Raw genomic sequence first — 20,679 nt, 5'->3', positions numbered from 1 at the left:
TCAGATCAGCTTTGTTTCTTCGGTTTTGGTTAATTTAATTAGAAAAGTTTAATTTGTGTCCAACAATTTAATTAATTTTATAGAATATTATGCAACTATTTTCGGATTTACCTTCAAAGAAAATATAACATTTTGTGTAAAAAATATTCAGATGTTATCTTCATTAATGCTATTATCAACGTAACGATTGAACCGAAGAGGTCCATAAATAAATCATTTTCTCTCAAACAAACTGAAATGATAAACGCACTAAACTAAGTAAAAAAAAATCTCAAAACTAATTAATGAAATTATAATGTATGTAAATTATATTGTTTAGTTTGATAAGAACTGGTTAAATTTTTCGGTTTTTTACTCTTTTGCTATTGGTTTTTTCAGTTCAGTACTCGCACTTTTAAGTCTAATGATAATATTCAAACAAACAAAATAAAAGATTAAATAAATGATAGCACAGCTAAGTCTAACGATAATAGTAATTATGAAGGTATTGATATAAATGATAGCACTGTTATATTCAAACAAACAAAAAGATTAAATAAATCATGATAGCACTGTTAAGTCTAAGGATAATAGTAATGAAGGTATTGATATATCTGATCTGTTCTTTTTCAAGTACAACGCAAAAAAGCCTTCTAACCAAGTCTTGATTAGAAATTAAAAACTGAAAAAGGACAAGACATATCCTTAAATAACATTAGTCTTTTTTTCGGAAAAGATGACATATTAGCTTCTTCTTCTTTTTTTAGTATATAAAGCCGCCGATTTCACTTGAGCAGAAATCTTAACAAACTACAAAACTATTGTAAATCAAATTAATTATGATTTATGTGAATGTTCATAAGATTGTTTTCTAATTTTCTCATAAAATTGTTTCTAAGATTGTTATTATCTTTCTCTATATATTATTCTCCCTCTCATGTAAAGGGAGACATCAAGAAAAAAAACATATGAATAAAAGATAGTCATTGTTATATATTCTCAATATCTTGTTTACTTTTCTTTATCTTTATTTTACAACACGTTATCAGCACGAGTTGCTCGGAAGTTGCAAAGTAATCATGTAAGTAATCTGTGTGATTAATTGTTATATCTTTCATTAATTTAAATTTCATTTAAATTTTTGATTATATTTGTTTTAGTTTATAAGAATCATTCCTTGAAGTAAATGATGAAATAATAACATGAAGTTATTATCAAAACTAAATGTTTATCAAGAACCCGAAGTTCATATTACCCGAATAAAATAATAACTTGAAGTTATTGTTATAAATATTTTTTTGCGCAGCTATTTCGGCCAGGAAATGTTTGTTTTGGCGTTAGCTGAATATACTGTTTTTATGCGCAGCTGTTTTGGCCTCAATCTCGGCCAGAAACTGTCTGTTTCAGCCTTGGCAGAACACACTATTTTTCTGCATTTTCTGTTTCTGCCAGGAACTATCTGTTTTGGCAAGAAACTGTTTCTGTTTAGAACCTGAAGTTCTATTAGAATTTTTAGTATAAAATTAATATAATAACCAGCAGTTATTATAAGTCACTGGATGAATAATAACCTGAAGTTATTCTCAATTAAAAAATCTGAAGTTTTATTAGAAATTTTCATATATAATCAATATAATAACCAGAAGTTATTATAGGTTACTGGATGAAAATATAACCCGAAGTTATTTCAAATTAAATTTTACAATTGCGCAGCCAAACAATTTAATAACCAAAAGTTATTAAATAAAATATTTTATTATAACTTGAAGTTATTAATACATTTAAATTTATTTATTTATTTATTCATGCAATTTACATTTTTATATTTATATTTATTTATCTCATTTTTCATAAACTGAAGTTATGATATTAATAACCTAAAGTTATAGTATTGATAACCTGAAGTTATGGCATTGATAACCTGAAGTTATGACATTAATAACCTGAAGTTAATTTGTATCTATTTCGTAATACATATAGCAAATCTCACAAAGTTTGAATTTATCTTCTTCTTTTTTTCATTTATCATAACTTGAAGTTATGGTAGTAACAACTTGATGTTGTAAATACGTATTAATGAAAAATGAGAAAGAAAAACATCATGAAGATGTTTATTTCAGATGTGGGATGACAGATCATTGGTCGTGTACCTGTCGTACGCCAAAGCATTTTGTAGAGCTTTATCAAGGCTCAATTAAGAAAAAGAAAAAAAATGTGGAAACTAATTTTATTGAAAATGACTCCAAAATGAATGCCATATGGATACACATTTTGATATATCAGATTTCTTCCATAATGTCAATGAAGAAATATATATTATTACTTAGGGAGAAAATGTAGTATAAAAGTTTATATTTATGTTTAATAAAAGTTTAGTTTACTTTTAATTTTTTATATGCAAATAAGTTTAATGAATAAAAGCAATTTTTTTTTTGCATTATGGCTGACGCAATGATAAGTAAAGAAGATATATGTCTAGTAGACAGCAGAACAACAAATACCATATTGAGAAGTAAGAAATATTTTTCACAATTGCATCTTGGTGAGACTAATATTCACACTATATCTGGCACAAGTAATTTAATTGAAGGCTCCGGAAGATCTTGTATTTTGTTACCTGAAGGAACAAAATTAATAATAGATGATGCATTATATTCAAGTAGATCTAGAAGAAATCTACTAAGCTTTAAAGATATTCGAAAGAGTGGTTATCATATTGAAACTATGAATGAGAGAAATTGTGAATATCTTCATATCACATCTATTAAGAGTGGCCAGAAAATCATAATGGAAAAGATGCAAGCTATGTCCTCTAGACTACATGGTACTTATATAAGTACAATAGAATCAAATATGGTTACTAACCAGAAGTTAATTGATCCAAAGTTATTTACATTGTGGCATGACAGATTGGGTCATCCAGAAAATATAATAATGAGGAGAATAATTGAAAGTGCAAATGGGCATCTCCTAAAAGACCTGAAGATCCTATTATCAAAAGATATGACATGCGAAGCATGCTCTCTTGGAAAACTAATTATTAGGCCATCTCCAAATAAAGTTGGACCTGAAGCTCTTTCATTTTTAGAAAGAATTCAAGGAGATATATGTGGACCTATTACACCTCCATGTGGACCGTTTAGATATTTTATGGTGTTAATTGATGCATCAACACGTTGGTCACATGTGAGTTTGTTAGCAACAAGAAATGTTGCATTTGCTAGATTATTAGCACAAATTATCCAATTAAGAGTTAATTTTCCGGATTATCAAATCAAAAGAATCCGGCTTGATAATGCAGATGAGTTCACTTCTCAAACTTTTAATGATTATTGCATGTCTATTGGAATTACGGTAGAACATTCAGTGGCCCATGTTCATACACAAAACGGTCTGGCAGAATCATTGATTAAAAGATTACAATTAATTGCTAGACAATTACTTATGAGGTCTAGTTTATCGTATTTCGCATGGGGACATGCCATATTACATGCTGCTGCACTCATTAGATTAAGGCTAACTGCTGATCATAAGTATTCCCCGTTACAATTGGTCTCTGGAAGAGAACCAAATTTGTCACATCTAAAGGTATTTGGTTGTGCGGTATATGTTCCAATTTCTCCTACACAATGCACAAAAATGGAACCCCAAAGAAGGTTGGGAATTTATATTGATTTTAACTCTCATTCTATTATTAAATATTTATAACCATTAACAGGAGATGTTTTTACAACAAGATTTGTTGATTGTCATTTTAATGAATCAATATTCCCAAATTTAGGGGAAGAAAAACAAAAATTGAATAAACAAGTAACTTGGAATTCATCGTTATCTTATCTTGACCCCCGAAGTGGTTAATGTGAACTCGAAGTTCAAAATATCATAAATATGCAAAGAATTATAAATGAATTGCCTGATGCATTCACAGATACGAATAGAGTTACTAAATCACATATTCCAGCTATAAACGCATCTGCTCGAATTGACATTAAAAAAAATCTAATGAAACTAATGTGCATAGAAAATGTGGAAGACCACTTGGTTCTAAGGATATAAATCCACGTAAAAGGAAAAGGCAGAATAAAACAATTGGTCCAACCCCAGAAGAGGTTGACAGTAAAACTCCTGAAGAAGTCAATAAAACCCCAGAAGAGGTTGACAGTAAAACTCCTGAAGAAGTCAATAAAACCCCAGAAGAGGTTGACAGTAAAACTCCTGAAGAAGTATATAAAATCCAAAAGAGATTAATGGTAGAACTCATGAAGAAGTTGATAAAACCCCAGAAGAGGTTGATGAAGTTCTAGAAGAAAACTCAAGTACCAAATGATTATGAGATTTCTATAAATTATGTAATAAATGGTACTATATTAAATAGAAATGAAACACATGTTGATGAAAATTTTGCATTCACTATGGCAAGCGATGTTACAAAAGAAGATGATGTGCCAAAAACTCTACAAGAGTGTAGACATAGAAATGATTGGCCTAAATGGAAAGATGACATACAAGCAGAATTAAGTTCATTAGACAAACGGTAAGTATTTGAACCTGTAGTTCAAACGCCCAAAAATGTTAACCCTGTAGGTTACAAATGGGTATTTGTCATAAAAAGAAATGAAAAAAATGAGATTGTGAGATATAAAGCAAGGCTAGTGGCGCAAGACTTTACACAAATACCTAGAGTCGATTATGAAGAAACATATTCACTTATAGTGGAGACATCAAAAAGAAAAGCATATGAATAAAAGATAGCCATTGTTATACATTCTCAATATCTTGTTTACTTTTCTTTATCTTTATTTTACAACAAAAATAAAATTATATATATATATAGAGAGAGAGAGAGAGAGAGAGATGGGCTATGGTGAGTTGCGAAGTAAAGTGACTATTTTACTTCACACTCATATTTTACGATTTTAAAATTCAAAATGTCGATTCGAACGCTCAACATGATCTCCATATTAAAATGTGCTTGGAGACCAAATTTTACATTTTTTGGAATTTTTTTACTATTTATTAAGCCATTTTGAAAATCGCCGATCCAATGGTCTAGAAATTTTTACAGTAACCTGGATTTTCAGATTTTCAAAATTGCTTAATAAATAGTAAAAAAATTTCAAAAAATATAAAATTTGGTCTCCAAGCACATTTCAATATGGAGATCATGTTGAGTGGTTCGGATCGACGTTTTGAACTTTGAAAATGAAGATATTACGTGAAGTAGAAACGTGTTTTACTTCGCAACTCACCGTAGCCCATCTCTCTCTCTCTCTCTGTGTATATATATATATAGGATTTGGCTACGATGCTATGGCTCAATATTCGAGTTTTTAAAATCCTAACGGTCAATCCGAATCGTTCATCTTGTTCTCCATATTAGTATGTGTTTGGAGACCAAATTTTACATTTTTTGGAAATTTGTTACTATTTTTTTAGATAGGTAGAAAATCACTTGATCTAAAAAATTATACACCATTCAGATATTTGATTTTCTACCTATCTAAAAAAATAGTAAAAAATTTTCAAAAAATGTAAAATTTGGTCTCCAAACACATACTAATATGGAAAACAAGATGAATGGTTCGGATCGACCGTTAGGATTTTGAAAACTCGAATATTGAGCCGTAGCACCGTAGCTCTCTATGCAACCCATAGCACCGTAGCCAAATCCTATATATATATATATATATATATATATATAGCCAAATCCTATATATATATATATATATATATGCAACCCATAGCACCGTAGCCATATATGTACCATTAACCTAAGAAAACAATCGACCCAAAATGTATTTAAATAATAACAAAACACAGGACCAGACATCCAATTACAATGTATTTAAATATTGTTAGTGCTGTTGCTTTTGTGCATCCCAATTAGTGGAGTGATATGTAGAAGGTTAGCTTTTGTATTCTATATTTCTATCTAATCAGCACCCTCCTTTTTTATATGTTTCTTTAAGGTCCTTGTATTCAAGAAATTCTAGTCATTTATCATTATCTGCACCAACCAAGAAACCCATCTTCAAACATTAATTTCTATATTGTTTTTCCTTAGTTAAATAAATAAAAAATCATCTTTCTTTGTGTTCTCTTCGAATTTTCATCGGTATGGTATCATGGTTGGGACCACCATGAACCTGTGTGCAAACTGGAGAAAATTAGTTTGAAAGCTAAGATAGTTGGAAGGGACTTTAAAAGACCACAAAGTAAACTTATCCGATTTAATTTTAATTGGTTGCAATCGAGGGGAAAAGGGATGTGTATTTCGGTTGATGGCAAAGTAAACTCGTCAGATTTGAGATAAGCGGATTCTTTATAGCCATAAGGGGCTGCTATTTTGAGCACTCAATTTACAATATTGAGAGCAAGAATCATTCTCTCCTTTTTATACCGATTATGCCCATACGCAATACCTTATATTTTTTGCTTTAAACTAAATTATACTTAAATGCACAATACGCTTTAGGAAATATCTAATGCATAAAGATAATAGCCTGGTTCTTTACTTTTATGAAATTCTAATTTAAGAATGCAATTTTACAATAGAATGTAGTGAACAAATACTAATACATGGATGGAACTTTGCAAATAAATACATATTTCGTGTGTCATTTTATTCTAGTGGATTTCAACATTATAAATTTCTTACTAGTTAAATACCATTGTATTTCAACATTGTATTTCGTGTGTCATTTTATTCTAGTGGATTTCAACATTACAAAAAATATTCATATAAATTCTTCCTTTTTCATGAATTTTTATTTAGCACCTTCACTCAAAAATAAGTTTATACAATACAAACATGGATTGAACGAAATACCAAACCAAAGTAAATGAAAATGTACGTACAACATAATTATAATAAATCATCGACATATATTATGATTATTAATTTAATAAGGCGGCACTGTCGGAATCAGGGAACGGCCTTGGGGACCCCATATAGAATTCAGATGCTCGCATTGATCGTAGCGCTGTCATCAATCCCTTCAACTGTTCTGCTACTTCTGTCATTGTTGGCCTCTCTTCTCTGGTCGGCCTTAAACACTTTTCTGCAATTTTAGCAACCTGAACAAGCAGCTCCAGGTTTTCCTCAGTAGCAATATTCCGATCAAAAAGCTCTTCAGCCTTATTATTTTGTCTCATTGCTAAGAGAAACTCATGAGCGAGAGACTTCGGTTCATTGTTTTCAAGGCGATACACTGACTTCTTTCTTGTGATAAGCTCAAGTGTAACAACACCGAAACTATATACATCCCTTTTCTCTGTTAACCTCTGGCATTGCACAAACTCAGGATCTAGATAACCTAATGTTCCTTTCACAAAAGTAGCAATCTGGGTCTTATCCATTGATAGAAATCTTGATACGCCAAAATCAGAGACCTTTGCCATGTATTTGTTGTCTAAGAGAATGTTGCCTGATTTGACATCACCATGGAGGATAGGTTGGTCAGTTTCTGAATGCAAATGTGCAAGGGCTTTTGCTGCATCGTTGCAAATCTGTAAACGGGTTTCTAAAGGAATATGCAGCTGGTTGTTTCCATGAAGAAATTTGTTGAGAGTACCCTTGGGAATGTACTCGTACACGAGCATTGGCACATCTAGTTCTAAACAACAACCCTTGAGCCTCACCACATTTTTATGATTTATTTGTGAAAGTATAATCATTTCGTTCATGAACTCTTCTTTTTTTCCCTTCATCACCTACTACCATACATTTCTTTACTGCAACCTCACGATTGTCTTCCATAAGCCCTTTGTAAACCGTCCCTTGGCCTCCATGACCAATTTCCACCGAAAAGTTGTTTGTGATTTTTACCAATTGTTCCTCCGTGAAGATCTTCATCGTCTCAACTTTTCTTGACACCAGTTGGTTGTATAATATTAGCCCCCCGTTTTTCTTGAAAAACATATCTCTTTCTCTTTGCAGCCGCCTCTTTTGGCACACAAAAATCATCGAAAGAGTTACAATTAGCAGAGGAACCGTACTAGCACTAATACCTGGAGATCGAAATTAAATCTGATGTCAAGTGATGCTAAAATAAAGTTGAGCTAATTAGAAATAATATCTATTGAAATAGAAACTTGTACATGTACAAGCATCCTTCCTTACTTTTATTATGTTATGGACTAATTATTGGCTCCTTAAATTCTCAGAGAGCGTTATTGATTACTATCAATCCTTACCATAAATAATCGAATTTGGTCAAATAACATATTGAATTAATTCAAGCAAAAGCTTAGCAAAACATCATATTTTAATGTAGATCAAGTTCAACTATAGAATGCAATGCTGAAACATCCAAGTTCTGAAGGGAAATGAATATACTGAAATTCACCAATTGCAAGCCTGTCACTCCGGGGAAAATTGTCAGTGCAAGAATTATTAAATGGATTTCAATGTTTGCCTGATTCGCACTTGCAATCGTAAGAACCTTCCTTGTTGTAACAGATTCCATGACAAGGATATTCATTAGGTAACTCACATTCATTTATATCTGCACAATTGATTGGCATCTAGGTGAGCAAACATTTAGTTACTATTGATCTATAATTTAAAATTGTTTAAGCATGTTCTAGCTTGATTCAAAAAATAAAAAAATGACGAGCAATTGATTGTGCTTGTTATTTTACCTGCACATCCATTAACAAGGTAAGGATTACCCTGATAACCCTTTAAACACTTGCCAAGATATCCTGGGCCATTAACAGAATCATAACACTCGCTATTCCTGTTACGGCATTCATATAATTCTGGGTTTTTCTGTGCCTGTGCACAATTATTCTCCCTTATTGCCCAATTGAGCCACACTGGCACGCTTGTGTTTGTAGACATGGTCAAGTTTGACTTGCCAAATTGAAACCAATCCTTATCCACCAAGAACGCATAGTCACAAGGGTTAAAGGATAGCAATCCATCATGGTTGTAGCCACTAAAATTAGTAACCGAGTTATCAGTAAGACCTGAAGGAATGGTAACTTGACAACAACCCACGCCTGAGCAGGACCCATCAATTATGATGTTTGAGTCATTGCAGTATGACAGGCAGCCAGTGAAGTAGTCATACAAATAGTGACTATTGCTATCTCTCTGGCTTTGGATATAGGCCATGGTGGTGCATCCGATTACCACAAGTAGATTGTGGGTATTTGAGATCCTGTGCATAGGTGGAAAATTGTCTCCTTAGATGAATTGTTATACAATATTGCTGGCAATAATTGCTATAAAATTAGTTCAACAATCACGTTGTTGCTACTAGGTTGGTTGGTCATGTGCAATATTAGTATGCCATGAACACAGAACCCTGTTTCTAACTTGACTTGTTTTATGGGGATTCTCAGATTTCAGAGGAGCAATTAAAGAACTCAAAGAAGGAACAAAAGTCAATTGTCAAGTAAATTAGGCATTACCAATCTAAGTGAACTGCAAAAAATTTGACATGTAACTACAATAAAATTCTTGTAAATACTTTTGTATTTTTAATATATTTGTTAGAGACTTAATGCCATCTAACCTGAAAAAAAAACTATAATAAAATTTCTCTCTAAACTTTAATATTTGTGGTAGTTCCAACCTAAATTCATACTGTCAAGTGTCAAAGTGTTGGGTCTTTTTTTTTTTTTTTCAACTTAGAGCTGACCCAAAATTCAGCCTAGCCAGAAAGTTCAGAGTTTGGTGTTACTTGTGATTGAGAGAGAGAACAGCCTGCTCTCTTGTTACTCTTCAAAACTAGAGTCCTTGCTCTGGCCTTGTGATTCAGTGTGTTTGTGTGTGTGTGCAAGTAGTTGAATATATATAAATAGGATCTTATCAACAACCGAGCCTTATCCAATTCCATGCCCGAAAGGATCCAAGCCTAGGTCCAGCCTTACCCGATGACCCCGCGGGCCGGACAGGCCGACCATTGGGCGTCGTGGGCAGGGGCGGAGCCAGACTTTAAAGCTATGGGTGTAAAAAAAGTTTCATGTATGGGCATCAATTTTACAAGACCCACAGTATATTACTCAAACTCTATAGAAAATCACGTATAAATGCAGAAAATAAATGGGGGTCAAAAAAAACTTTCTATATATAGAGGGAAGTCCTTTGAGTGAGAATATGGACAAGCATGTACTTTGAATATGGATGGATGCTAATCAAAGCATGGAGTACCTTGGAAGGGAAGTAGATGGGTGTCCTAGGGCGAATCTTTGGAATAGATTCTTTCTTTTAGGTTGTAGAGAACCTGGTACGCAGGCAAAGAAGAACTTCACGATATGCTTCTTTCTAGCCTGATGCTCCCCCTTTTTCCTTTCCAGCACTTCTCCTTTTTTTTACGGAGCTAGATAGGAAGGAAACCCTAAACCCTAAACCCCATTCCCTCTTGCCGGATCACCCATGGCCGTGGGTGAGGGTACGTAGCTCTGCTTAACTGTGGGTATTTTTTGTCAATTACTACATAGTTCTGAAACTCGGAATCGGAATCGAAATCAGGATCTTGACTATGGAATCGGAATCGGGATCTTGACTATGGAATCGGAATCGGATGAATCGGCCGAAATCAGAAGAATCAGATCGGTAACTCGGATTTTTTTTTACAAAAGCTTATTTTGTAGTCAAAAAGTAGGAAAAAAATTGATAAAAAAATAATTTGTATGCAACTCTCCTTTGGAGAACTTTAGTCAAATCAAATAAAAAGCTTTGTTTCTAGTTTCTACTTATATGAGCTCTTTATATATGAATTTTAGTCAAATCAGATAACAGGCACTGTTTACTTGCTGTTTTTTCATATTTCCGTTCAATTCTGCTGTTTAGAATTTGAATTCGGCCTTATTGGTAAAAGCGATTGGCTGTGCCAATTATGATAGCGCATACATAGCCAGTGAATAATGTAACGTAGAAACTATTTCTTTTAATATATTTGCCTAAGGGCCTTCACTCAAAAAAAGACAAAGCACTTACCAGCAATACCAACAAAAGAACCAAGTTAACGGACACTTTACAAGCTCCATATAAAGCTATTTAATTAATATATCATTAAAATGAAGTATTTAGTTCCACCAATAATTCATTTTAATGATATAATAAAACCTTAAAAGAAAAACTGCATTTTTATCGTATTCCAGCATTCGAAAATCGCCCCCGGATACAACAGTTTTTTAGAGCTAAACATCCGATGTGGACATCCTGGAAAGTCAAACCAGTTTTTCTTTGATAAGAATCAAAAGAACCAAGCAACTGAGTTCTTACATGACTCGGCCTGACAGACACTTACCAGCAATACCAGGAGTTTATCAACCTAGACTATTGAAAGTTGTCTGATTGATAGCATACGGAGGCTTTTGAAGATGAAAAGTAAGTTTCACTGTGCATTAAGTTTAATTTCTTACATAGGAGTAGATCGTGGTTAGGGTTTAAAGTAATTAGAAAAACTCACAAAATAAATCCAACACGTGCTATTAGAGCCAAGTTATGTAGGAATTAAGATTTTAATGATCTAGATGATACCCTTAAGCCATTTTTATTAAGTTTTAATTGCTTTATGTTTTGTATCGAATTTAATTGTTGCAGTTAGTTTGATAAAATTCGCTTTAAATAATTTTTTATGCATTTTTTTTTAAATTTCGAATTGTGTCATTCCTTGCACTTTGTGCAATCTTGGAGAGGTTTTGTTTGAGATTTTAATTTTGATTTGCATAATTTATTGATTTTTGGGAATAATATGAACGTGTCCTGATTTGCGTTCAAAATGTTTTAAGTTATGCAACAATTTAGGGTTTTAAAATTCGAATTAGGGGCAATGAAGTTCAATTTTCCAGGTCTGAAATTGATTAGTCTCTAGATCATTATACCGATTACAGACCTTAGGAATAAATGTAAGTAATTGTTAAGTAAAGTATGCTATTATTAGCCTAATTAGTTATAGAATTTAGCCATTATCTATAATTAGTATTTAACTAATTAAGGGTGGGATAAAATAAAATAAAAATAAAAAACTAAATTTTGGTCATGTTTATAGCTAATTTGAGCATAAGATTATTTAGTCAATTCTAAATAAGATTATTCGGTTATTTTCAAATATAAGCACAAAGTTTTAGTTGTCTCTAAATAGAAGCATAAAGTTATTTGGATATTTCTGAATAACATTATTTTGTTATTTCAAAATAAAAGCATAAAGTATTTCTAAAAATATATATTTTGGAGAATACTAATTAAAGTGTTTCTAAAGCCTAGTATTTATTTTTGATGAATATAGTTAACATATGAAAATTAGTTTATTCTAATTAAAGCTCCCATTAGTTACTGTACTCTAATTAGGACGAGTAGTCATTTTAGGATACGTCCTAGAATAGGCTTTAGGCATAGTTTTAGGATCTATTTAAAGGCAATTAGGATTTACATGTGTCGTTAATTTTGTACGAGTTGAGCACTGATTGTTCGTAAACGAACCTCTCTGTGCGAGACAAGTGCAGGGTGGCACATGACAAGTTTAAAATGACGTGCTAGAAATGGATGTGAGTGTTAGCTTTCCCAAAGGAGGGTTAGCGCTTGCTGAAATTGTTTAGTGCATAAGGGTAGTGTATAAAGATAAGTTGCAACACACATGGACTAGCGATGTCTAGAAAAGCATCGGGGGCTTGGAGCATAAGCGATCTGTCTGTGATCCTCCTCCCCCCGTTGACTGGCCTGGTCGTTAGTTCATGGATATGTTAATTTGACCCAAAGGTTGATTGACAAAAAGGTTACATGTTTGTACTTTATTCACTACACCAGAGTGCCTGAAGATAATGATTGCACCCCAAAGGTGTTTCATTATTGAATGGTGTTTTGGCTAAAAATTTAATTGAGAAAATAGTTTTACACAGGCCTTTACATATATTTTAGAATTATGATTAAGGATCAAATCGTGACGCATCGTATCTAAATTATCTCTTGGTTCTTGAATTTTCATATCTAAACATAATGACAAATCTAAGTCAGATTAAGCCCCTCATGGGGAACAATTTCAAACAATGAGAGGAAATGCTGAAATTAGTCTTAGGGATCATGCAATTGGACACAGCACTGAGATTTGATCGCCCCAAGCCTAATAAAGAGGGTGAGGTAAACTCCCCAAGAGAAGACTGATATTGAAAAATGGGAGCATTCAGATCGCATGTGCATAATGGTGATGAAGCAAACGATCCATTAGATATTTTGAGGCATAATACCTAATACAGAAACCGGCGCTAAAAATTACCTTAAGGCCCTTGAAGAGAAATTCACAAAGAGTAAAAAGACTGAAGTTAGTACACTCTTTGTGAAGTTGGCAACAATAAAATACAAGGGAAAAGAAGGGGTTAGAGAGCATGTTATTGAGATGACAAGATTGCAACGTGCCTTGGCAGGGCATAATTATGACATCTCTGATGAGGTTCTCATTGAGTTCATTTTTCTGTCTCTCTCGTCTAACTTTAGTCAATTCAAGTTGACTTATAATTGTCAAAGAGAGACGTGGACACTACCTGAGTTTGAGGCTCAGTTGGTGCAGAAGGAAGAGAGACAGAGAATGACTAAGGGGAAAGTGCTCATGTAGTAACATATAATCCTAAGGGTAAATGCAAGAAGCGTAAATTTACTGCCAAGGAAAAGGAACCCACCAAGGCAGCTGCAGACAAAGATGCATTAGTTTCACGCTTCTTGCCTTTACCCTTTATCTGCAGCTGCCTTGGTGGGTTCCTTTTCCTTGGCAGTAAACTTACGCTTCTTGACTTTACCCTTAGGATTAGATGTTACTACATGAGCACTTTTTTCCTTAGTCATTCTCTGTCTCTCTTCCTCCTGCACCAACTGAGCCTCAAACTCAGGTAGTGTCCACGTCTCTCTTTGACAATTATAAGTCAACTTGAATTGACTAAAGTTAGACGAGAGAGACAGAAAAATGAACTCAATGAGAACCTCATCAGAGATGTCATAATTATGCCCTGCCAAGGCACGTTGCAATCTTGTCATCTCAATAACATGCTCTCTAACCCCTTCTTTTCCCTTGTATTTTATTGTTGCCAACTTCACAAAGAGTGTACTAACTTCAGTCTTTTTACTCTTTGTGAATTTCTCTTCAAGGGCCTTAAGGTAATTTTTAGCGCCGGTTTCTGTATTAGGTATTATGCCTCAAAATATCTAATGGATCGTTTGCTTCATCACCATTATGCACATGCGATCTGAATGCTCCCATTTTTCAATATCAGTCTTCTCTTGGGGAGTTTACCTCACCCTCTTTATTAGGCTTGGGGCGATCAAATCTCAGTGCTGTGTCCAATTGCATGATCCCTAAGACTAATTTCAGCATTTCCTCTCATTGTTTGAAATTGTTCCCCATGAGGGGCTTAATCTGACTTAGATTTGTCATTATGTTTAGATCTGAAAATTCAAGAACCAAGAGATAATTTAGATACGATGCGTCACGATTTGATCCTTAATCATAATTCTAAAATATATGTAAAGGCCTGTGTAAAACTATTTTCTCAATTAAATTTTTAGCCAAAACACCATTCAATAATGAAACACCTTTGGGGTGCAATCATTACCTTCAGGCACTCTGGTGTAGTGAATAAAGTACAAACATGTAACCTTTTTGTCAATCAACCTTTGGGTCAAATTAACATATCCATGAACTAACGACCAGGCCAGTCAACGGGGGGAGGAGGATCACAGACAGATCGCTTATGCTCCAAGCCCCCGATGCTTTTCTAGACATCGCTAGTCCATGTGTGTTGCAACTTATCTTTATACACTACCCTTATGCACTAAACAATTTCAGCAAGCGCTAACCCTCCTTTGGGAAAGCTAACACTCACATCCATTTCTAGCACGTCATTTTAAACTTGTCATGTGCCACCCTGCACTTGTCTCGCACAGAGAGGTTCGTTTACGAACAATCAGTGCTCAACTCGTACAAAATTAACGACACATGTAAATCCTAATTGCCTTTAAATAGATCCTAAAACTATGCCTAAAGCCTATTCTAGGACGTATCCTAAAATGACTACTCGTCCTAATTAGAGTACAGTAACTAATGGGAGCTTTAATTAGAATAAACTAATTTTCATATGTTAACTATATTCATCAAAAATAAATACTAGGCTTTAGAAACACTTTAATTAGTATTCTCCAAAATATATATTTTTAGAAATACTTTATGCTTTTATTTTGAAATAACAAAATAATGTTATTCAGAAATATCCAAATAAATTTATGCTTCTATTTAAAGACAACTAAAACTTTGTGCTTATATTTGTAAATAACCGAATAATCTTATTTAGAATTTACTAAATAATATTATGCTCAAATTTGCTATAAACATGACCAGAATTTAGTTTTTTATTTTTTATTTTATCCCACCCTTAATTAGTTAAATACTAATTATAGATAATGGCAAAATTCTATAACTAATTAGGCTAATAATAGCATACTTTACTTAACAATTACTTACATTTATTCCTAAGGTCTGTAACCGGTATAATGATCTAGAGACTAATCAATTTCAGACCTAGAAAATTGAACTTCATTGCCCCTAATTTGAATTTTAAAACCCTAAATTGTTGCATAACTTAAAACCTTTTGAACGCAAATCAGGGCACGTTCATATCATTCCAGAAATTAATAAATTATGCAAATCAAAATTAAAATCTCAAACAAAACCTCTCCAAGATCGCACAAAGCGCAAGGAATGGCACAATTCAAAATTTCAAAAAAAAATGCATAAAAAATTAATTAATGCGAATTTTATCAAACTAATTGCAACAATTAAATTCGATACAAAACAGAAAGCAATTAAAACTTAATAAAGATGGCTTAAGGGTATCATCTAGATCATTAAAACCTTAATTCCTACATAACTTGGCTCTGATACCACGTGTTGGATTTATTTTGTGGGTTTTTCTAATTACTTTAAACCCTAACCAAGATCTAGTCCTATGTAAGAAATTAAACTTAAGGCACAACAGAACTTACTTTCCATCTTCAAAAGCCTCCGTATGCTATCAATCAGACAGCTTCCAATACTCTAGGTTGATAAGCTCCTGGTCTTGACTTGAGTTGTTGGCTCTCGAGTCCTTCCAAGAACTTGCAATCCTCTCTTTCTTTTCTCTGGCTATCTGAAAAATATGACAGAGTATCTCATCTTCAATGGAGTAGACAATTGTGATTGTGATCGCAAGCCTTGGAGACTCAGTCTTTAAATACTAAGTGTTAGGTCCTCAATTTAGCATAAGCATAGCCTAAAATTGGTGTAACATGCCAAAATAACCATAGCTAAAAAGAACATGCCAAAATAACCATAGCCAAAAATAATTCCAGGTTAGTGCTGAAATTAGTTTACACTAATTTCAGGTCAGTGCCGAAATTATCACATGTATATTAGTTAGACTAATTATAATCGGTCCATTAACAATTATAATTAATCAAATTTATTTCTATACATTTTCGGTTCCAAACCCTAATTTAAATACGTATAATATCATTCCTTAATTAATCACTTATTTTGGCATTAATATTCATGACAGTATTAGACATATAATTATAATACACGCATGTCTAACTTAATTTATTGCATTTAGACGTCTCTAAATCCAACAACCTGTACCGATACCAAATGGATATGGGATGGTAAGACTACCGCAGCTTGAAGGGCATCTTTGTTGTGCACTTGCTGGTGTAGTACTTGGATATGCCAGAGCTAGAAGACCAGTAGAAGCGTTGTTTTAGTCATGAGGAGAAGTTTATGGGTTGCGAGTACACTTGAGAGGGTAAGCGAGGAGTAGATATATATTGGTTGAAATAACCTTGTCAAGAAGGTCTATTAGAAAACTATAGACAGGGGCGTATCTAAGATTTCTGTCAAGATAGGGCACTAATCGGATTCAAACTTATTAACTTGTCGGGTATACAATTGCAACTCAATTTCTATAACTATGTTTATTTTAAAATCTGTTATAATTAATTATAAAATCGATTGGCACAACATTGAAATATTTTCCTAAGTTAATTAAAAATTCGTTTGGCAAATTCAAAGTAGAACTATTCTTAGTCAATTAGCAAATCAAAGTCAAAGCTTAGAAAATTTAATCGAAATATAAGTAATGAGTAATAAAAGTCACAAAAAGTTTGGCCAACTCATTTCCTTAGAATTGTAATAATAGACCGTCAGGCATTTCTTGTTCTCTTTCATTTTATTTACAAAATATAATATTGCAAATCCGAAAAAAAATGAAATACACATACGCCATGAAAAAAGAGAATGGAGAGCAAAAAGGAGATTGAACAGGAGGAAAGAAGTGAATGTCAGCCGGAAGTTCAAACTTCAAACACAGCGGTTTATTGTGCTACAACCTGACAAAGGCCTGTAGGGATGGCAATTGGTCGGACAAGGCCGAACTTGTGTCAAGCTCTAAGTTCTGCCCTTCATTCAAAATCTTGGGCCCAGCCTGTTCGGTCCTTGCCCTAAAAATTGAGGTTCAGTCTGCTATATTATATTGTTAATCAAACTCGACCCAATCCAGCTCGTTCCTAAGTCGTTCAAATTATTTGAAATAAACATAAAACTTTATTTTGTGATGGTGGTGGTGTGACCTGTTGAGAATGGATTTCTAACAACAGTAAAACACTGAGTTTTACCTGTAAACGGGTTAATGCTGAGTTATACGCCTCTACCCCAGGTTCATTGTATGCCAACCAATTGGCAGTTGCATCTGGACCTCAGCAACCTCCAGAGATAATTTGAGAACTTGTACTGCGGTAACAGCTAGGTTTGCAATATATTTTCTATTTGTGGTGGTGTTTCTCATTTGGCGTGTTATCTCAAAAGTCAAAACCATTACGGAAGCAACCTGTACTGATACCAAATGGGTACGGTATGGTAAGATTATCATAGCTTGAAGCGCATGCACTTGCTAGTATGGTACTTGGATATGCGAGAGCTAGAAGAGTTACCAGTATAAGCGTTGTTTTGGTCATGCATGAAGAGAAGTCCATTAGGTTGCAAGTATACTAAGGAGGTTAAGACTTGAGAGAGGAGAAAGGCATCTGACTAGTATAACATAAGTGTCATTTCAGTTTATAAAACACAAACTCTAAAATCTATCAAATTGACTTCAAACGGTGAATTCAAATAGTTCAAACTGATTTATTTCATTAGTTGTGCATTTACATGCAAAATTTATTTAGTATCAGTGATTCAAGTCAAGCAGTCAAATGTGTAAGTTTTAAAGTTAATTTTAATGCATTCATTTTTCAATATTTTTGACCGCTTGATTTGATACTAAAATAACTAGAAAATATAAAAAAAAATGCATGTAAACACATTACTCATAAAGTAAATCGGTTTGAACGGTATGGATTAGTTGTTTGAAGTCTATCCGATTAATTTTGTAGTTGGTGTCATATAACACTAATGTCATACTAGCCAGACTCGAAAGTAAGTCGAAATAAACTTTTCGAGGGGGTCTATTAGAAAACTTTAAGGACAATTTTATAAAGTACCTGGTTTCAAAAATATCAAACAAAATACCTAATACATTTTCCTTCCTTCTTCCTCCCTTCCGTTTAGTACCTAATATCTTTCACTGATTCTTATTAGGGGGGACAATGCAGGATTTATTTAAGTGTTTATCTATTTTTTTTCTTTTCTTTTCTTCGAAAGTGTGACCCACGCGGCCCAAATAATAACTTTATTTACCATTGTTGTCCAATTAAACATCAAGTGCCAAACATATAGGGGGCGTTTGGTTCGCGCTATCGGTCATTCCAGGGAATAGAAGGATTCCATGGAATGTAATGCCAGAGAATGTCATTCCAGGGCATGTGTCATTTCCATGTTTGGTTCGCGCATGATTATTGCTTCAACATTCTTTGAAATGAGTCATTTTCATATTTAGTTCGCGCATAGCTATTCCAATGACTATAGACATAACTTGACTATTTATTAATTATTAACTAAATAACATTACGTTACCAGTAACTTGAACTAAAGTATATTATACTGTTATTGCTAGATGCATAATTGCATACTGACAATTCAAAATATTTTAATGTACCGATATATCTCCCAGTAAGACATTGAAAGGTGTTGCCAGACATAAAGCCATAAAGTACTGGTACAGCTCCCCAAAATGAGTTATCATTGTTACTGAATTTATTTTATTTCAGAACACCGTAAAAGCTCCACAAATGGATAAAGACAATTAAGGCTCGATGCTTACCATCTTAACAAAAGGAATGGAAGCAAAGGATCAGACATAAGTTTAATGGGTTATTTCTTGGAAGTTACGAGAAAAGGGGTGCTTAACGAGGGGACATCGATAGAAAATTATATTGAATAATGGAAGTCGTTTTTATTATATCATGATATTTTATTTAAAATTTTATAGAAAATTATTCATACTGAGCCACTGGCGTGTCTAATTTGAACGGTACATGTGAGATTTGAACCTAAATAGTTCGCGAACTAATTTCGAATGAACTATATCCAATTTGAATTTGAATAAGGTTCGAACCAAATTGGTTTGATTTGTTTTAGAACAAACTTCAATCGAACGAGTTAATTGTGAAATTTTTTTCGAATTGAAATCAATTAAACTATGAACTACGAGTTTTTTGACAGTCCTAGTAGTGACTATCAAGATTACATTAATTAATTGTTGTTCGTTCAAAGAGCTTTCAAAATCTTTTCCTCTTATTTAAAGAACTTTTAAATTGCCAAAGAAATGAAAACAGTTTCACAGACGTAAGAGCTACAAGATCACCGTGATTTTTATATATAAGAAAATGAGTGAGTCTATGGTACTATGCATATTACGATTTGTTACTGTGCTACGGCTCTATATTTGAGTTTTCAAATCTTAACGGTCGATCTGAACCGTTCATCTTGTTCTCCATATTAATATGTGTTTGGAGATCAAATTTTACATTTTTTGAAATTTTTTTACTATTTTTTTAGATTTATTGAAAATCACTGTTTTTGGATGGTCCAGAATTTTCAGATCAAGTGATTTTCTAAATATCTAAAAAAATAATAAGAAATTTTCAAAAAATGTAAAATTTGGTCTCCAAACACATATTAATATGGAGAACAAGATGAACGGTTTGGATCGACCGTTAGAAATTGAAAACTCGAATATAGAGCCGTAGCACGGTATCAACCCGTGATATGCATAGTACCATAGACCCGAATTTTTTATTTTTATCCAAAAATTAAATTGAATTTCAAAAATCAACCGAACCGCATTTCAAATTTTAAAAGTACCCAAACCGCTAAACGGTTAACCGAACCAAGGGTTCGCTAAACGGTTAACCGAACCAAGGGTTCGCTAAACGGTTAACCGAACCAAGGGTTTGCTAAACCGTTAACCGAACCCTGGTTCGGTTAACCGTTTAGCGGACCAAGGCTTTGGGTTCGGTTAACCGTTTAGCGAACCCTTGGTTCGGTTAACCGTTTAGCGAACCAAGGCTTTGGGTTCGATTAACCGTTTAGCGGACCAAGGGTTCGGTTAACGGTTAACCGAACCAAGTGTATGGCTTCGGCTCTATAAATATAAGTCCGACAGAGAGATTAAATCAAAAAAAAAAATGTTGTTTGAGAGACGAACGGAAGAAAAGGAAAAAAAAAAAACCGCTGTTTGAGATACGAACCGAAGAAAAGAAGAAAAAAGAAGGTAATTTATTTTTATAATTAA

The 20,679-nt window shown here is 33.3% G+C and overlaps 1 protein-coding gene across 3 annotated transcripts in view; it reads right to left on the bottom strand.

Annotated features, from left to right (window-relative positions):
* Positions 1–6,713: 6,713 nt before the first annotated feature.
* LOC144557570 (wall-associated receptor kinase-like 1) overlaps positions 6,714–20,679 on the bottom strand; it is a 24,954-nt gene continuing 10,988 nt past the window's right edge. Inside the window, exons 1-3 of one of the 3 annotated variants that reach the window (XM_078306156.1) lie at positions 8,623–9,149; positions 8,328–8,486; positions 6,714–7,989 (exon numbers count right to left, since the gene is read on the bottom strand). In XM_078306156.1, coding sequence (XP_078162282.1) covers positions 6,877–7,689 — 813 coding nt within the window. In that variant the 5' untranslated portion in view covers positions 7,690–7,989; positions 8,328–8,486; positions 8,623–9,149 and the 3' untranslated portion in view covers positions 6,714–6,876. Of the gene's footprint in view, positions 7,990–8,327; positions 8,487–8,622; positions 9,150–20,679 lie in introns of those variants that run through there. The other 2 variants (XM_078306154.1, XM_078306157.1) reach the window with 2 other exon arrangements.

Source organism: Carex rostrata, chromosome 7, assembly GCF_964058835.1.
Source record: "Carex rostrata chromosome 7, lpCarRost1.2, whole genome shotgun sequence".
Lineage (NCBI taxonomy): Eukaryota > Viridiplantae > Streptophyta > Magnoliopsida > Poales > Cyperaceae > Carex > Carex rostrata.
This window is presented reverse-complemented; position numbering and strand designations above follow the sequence as displayed.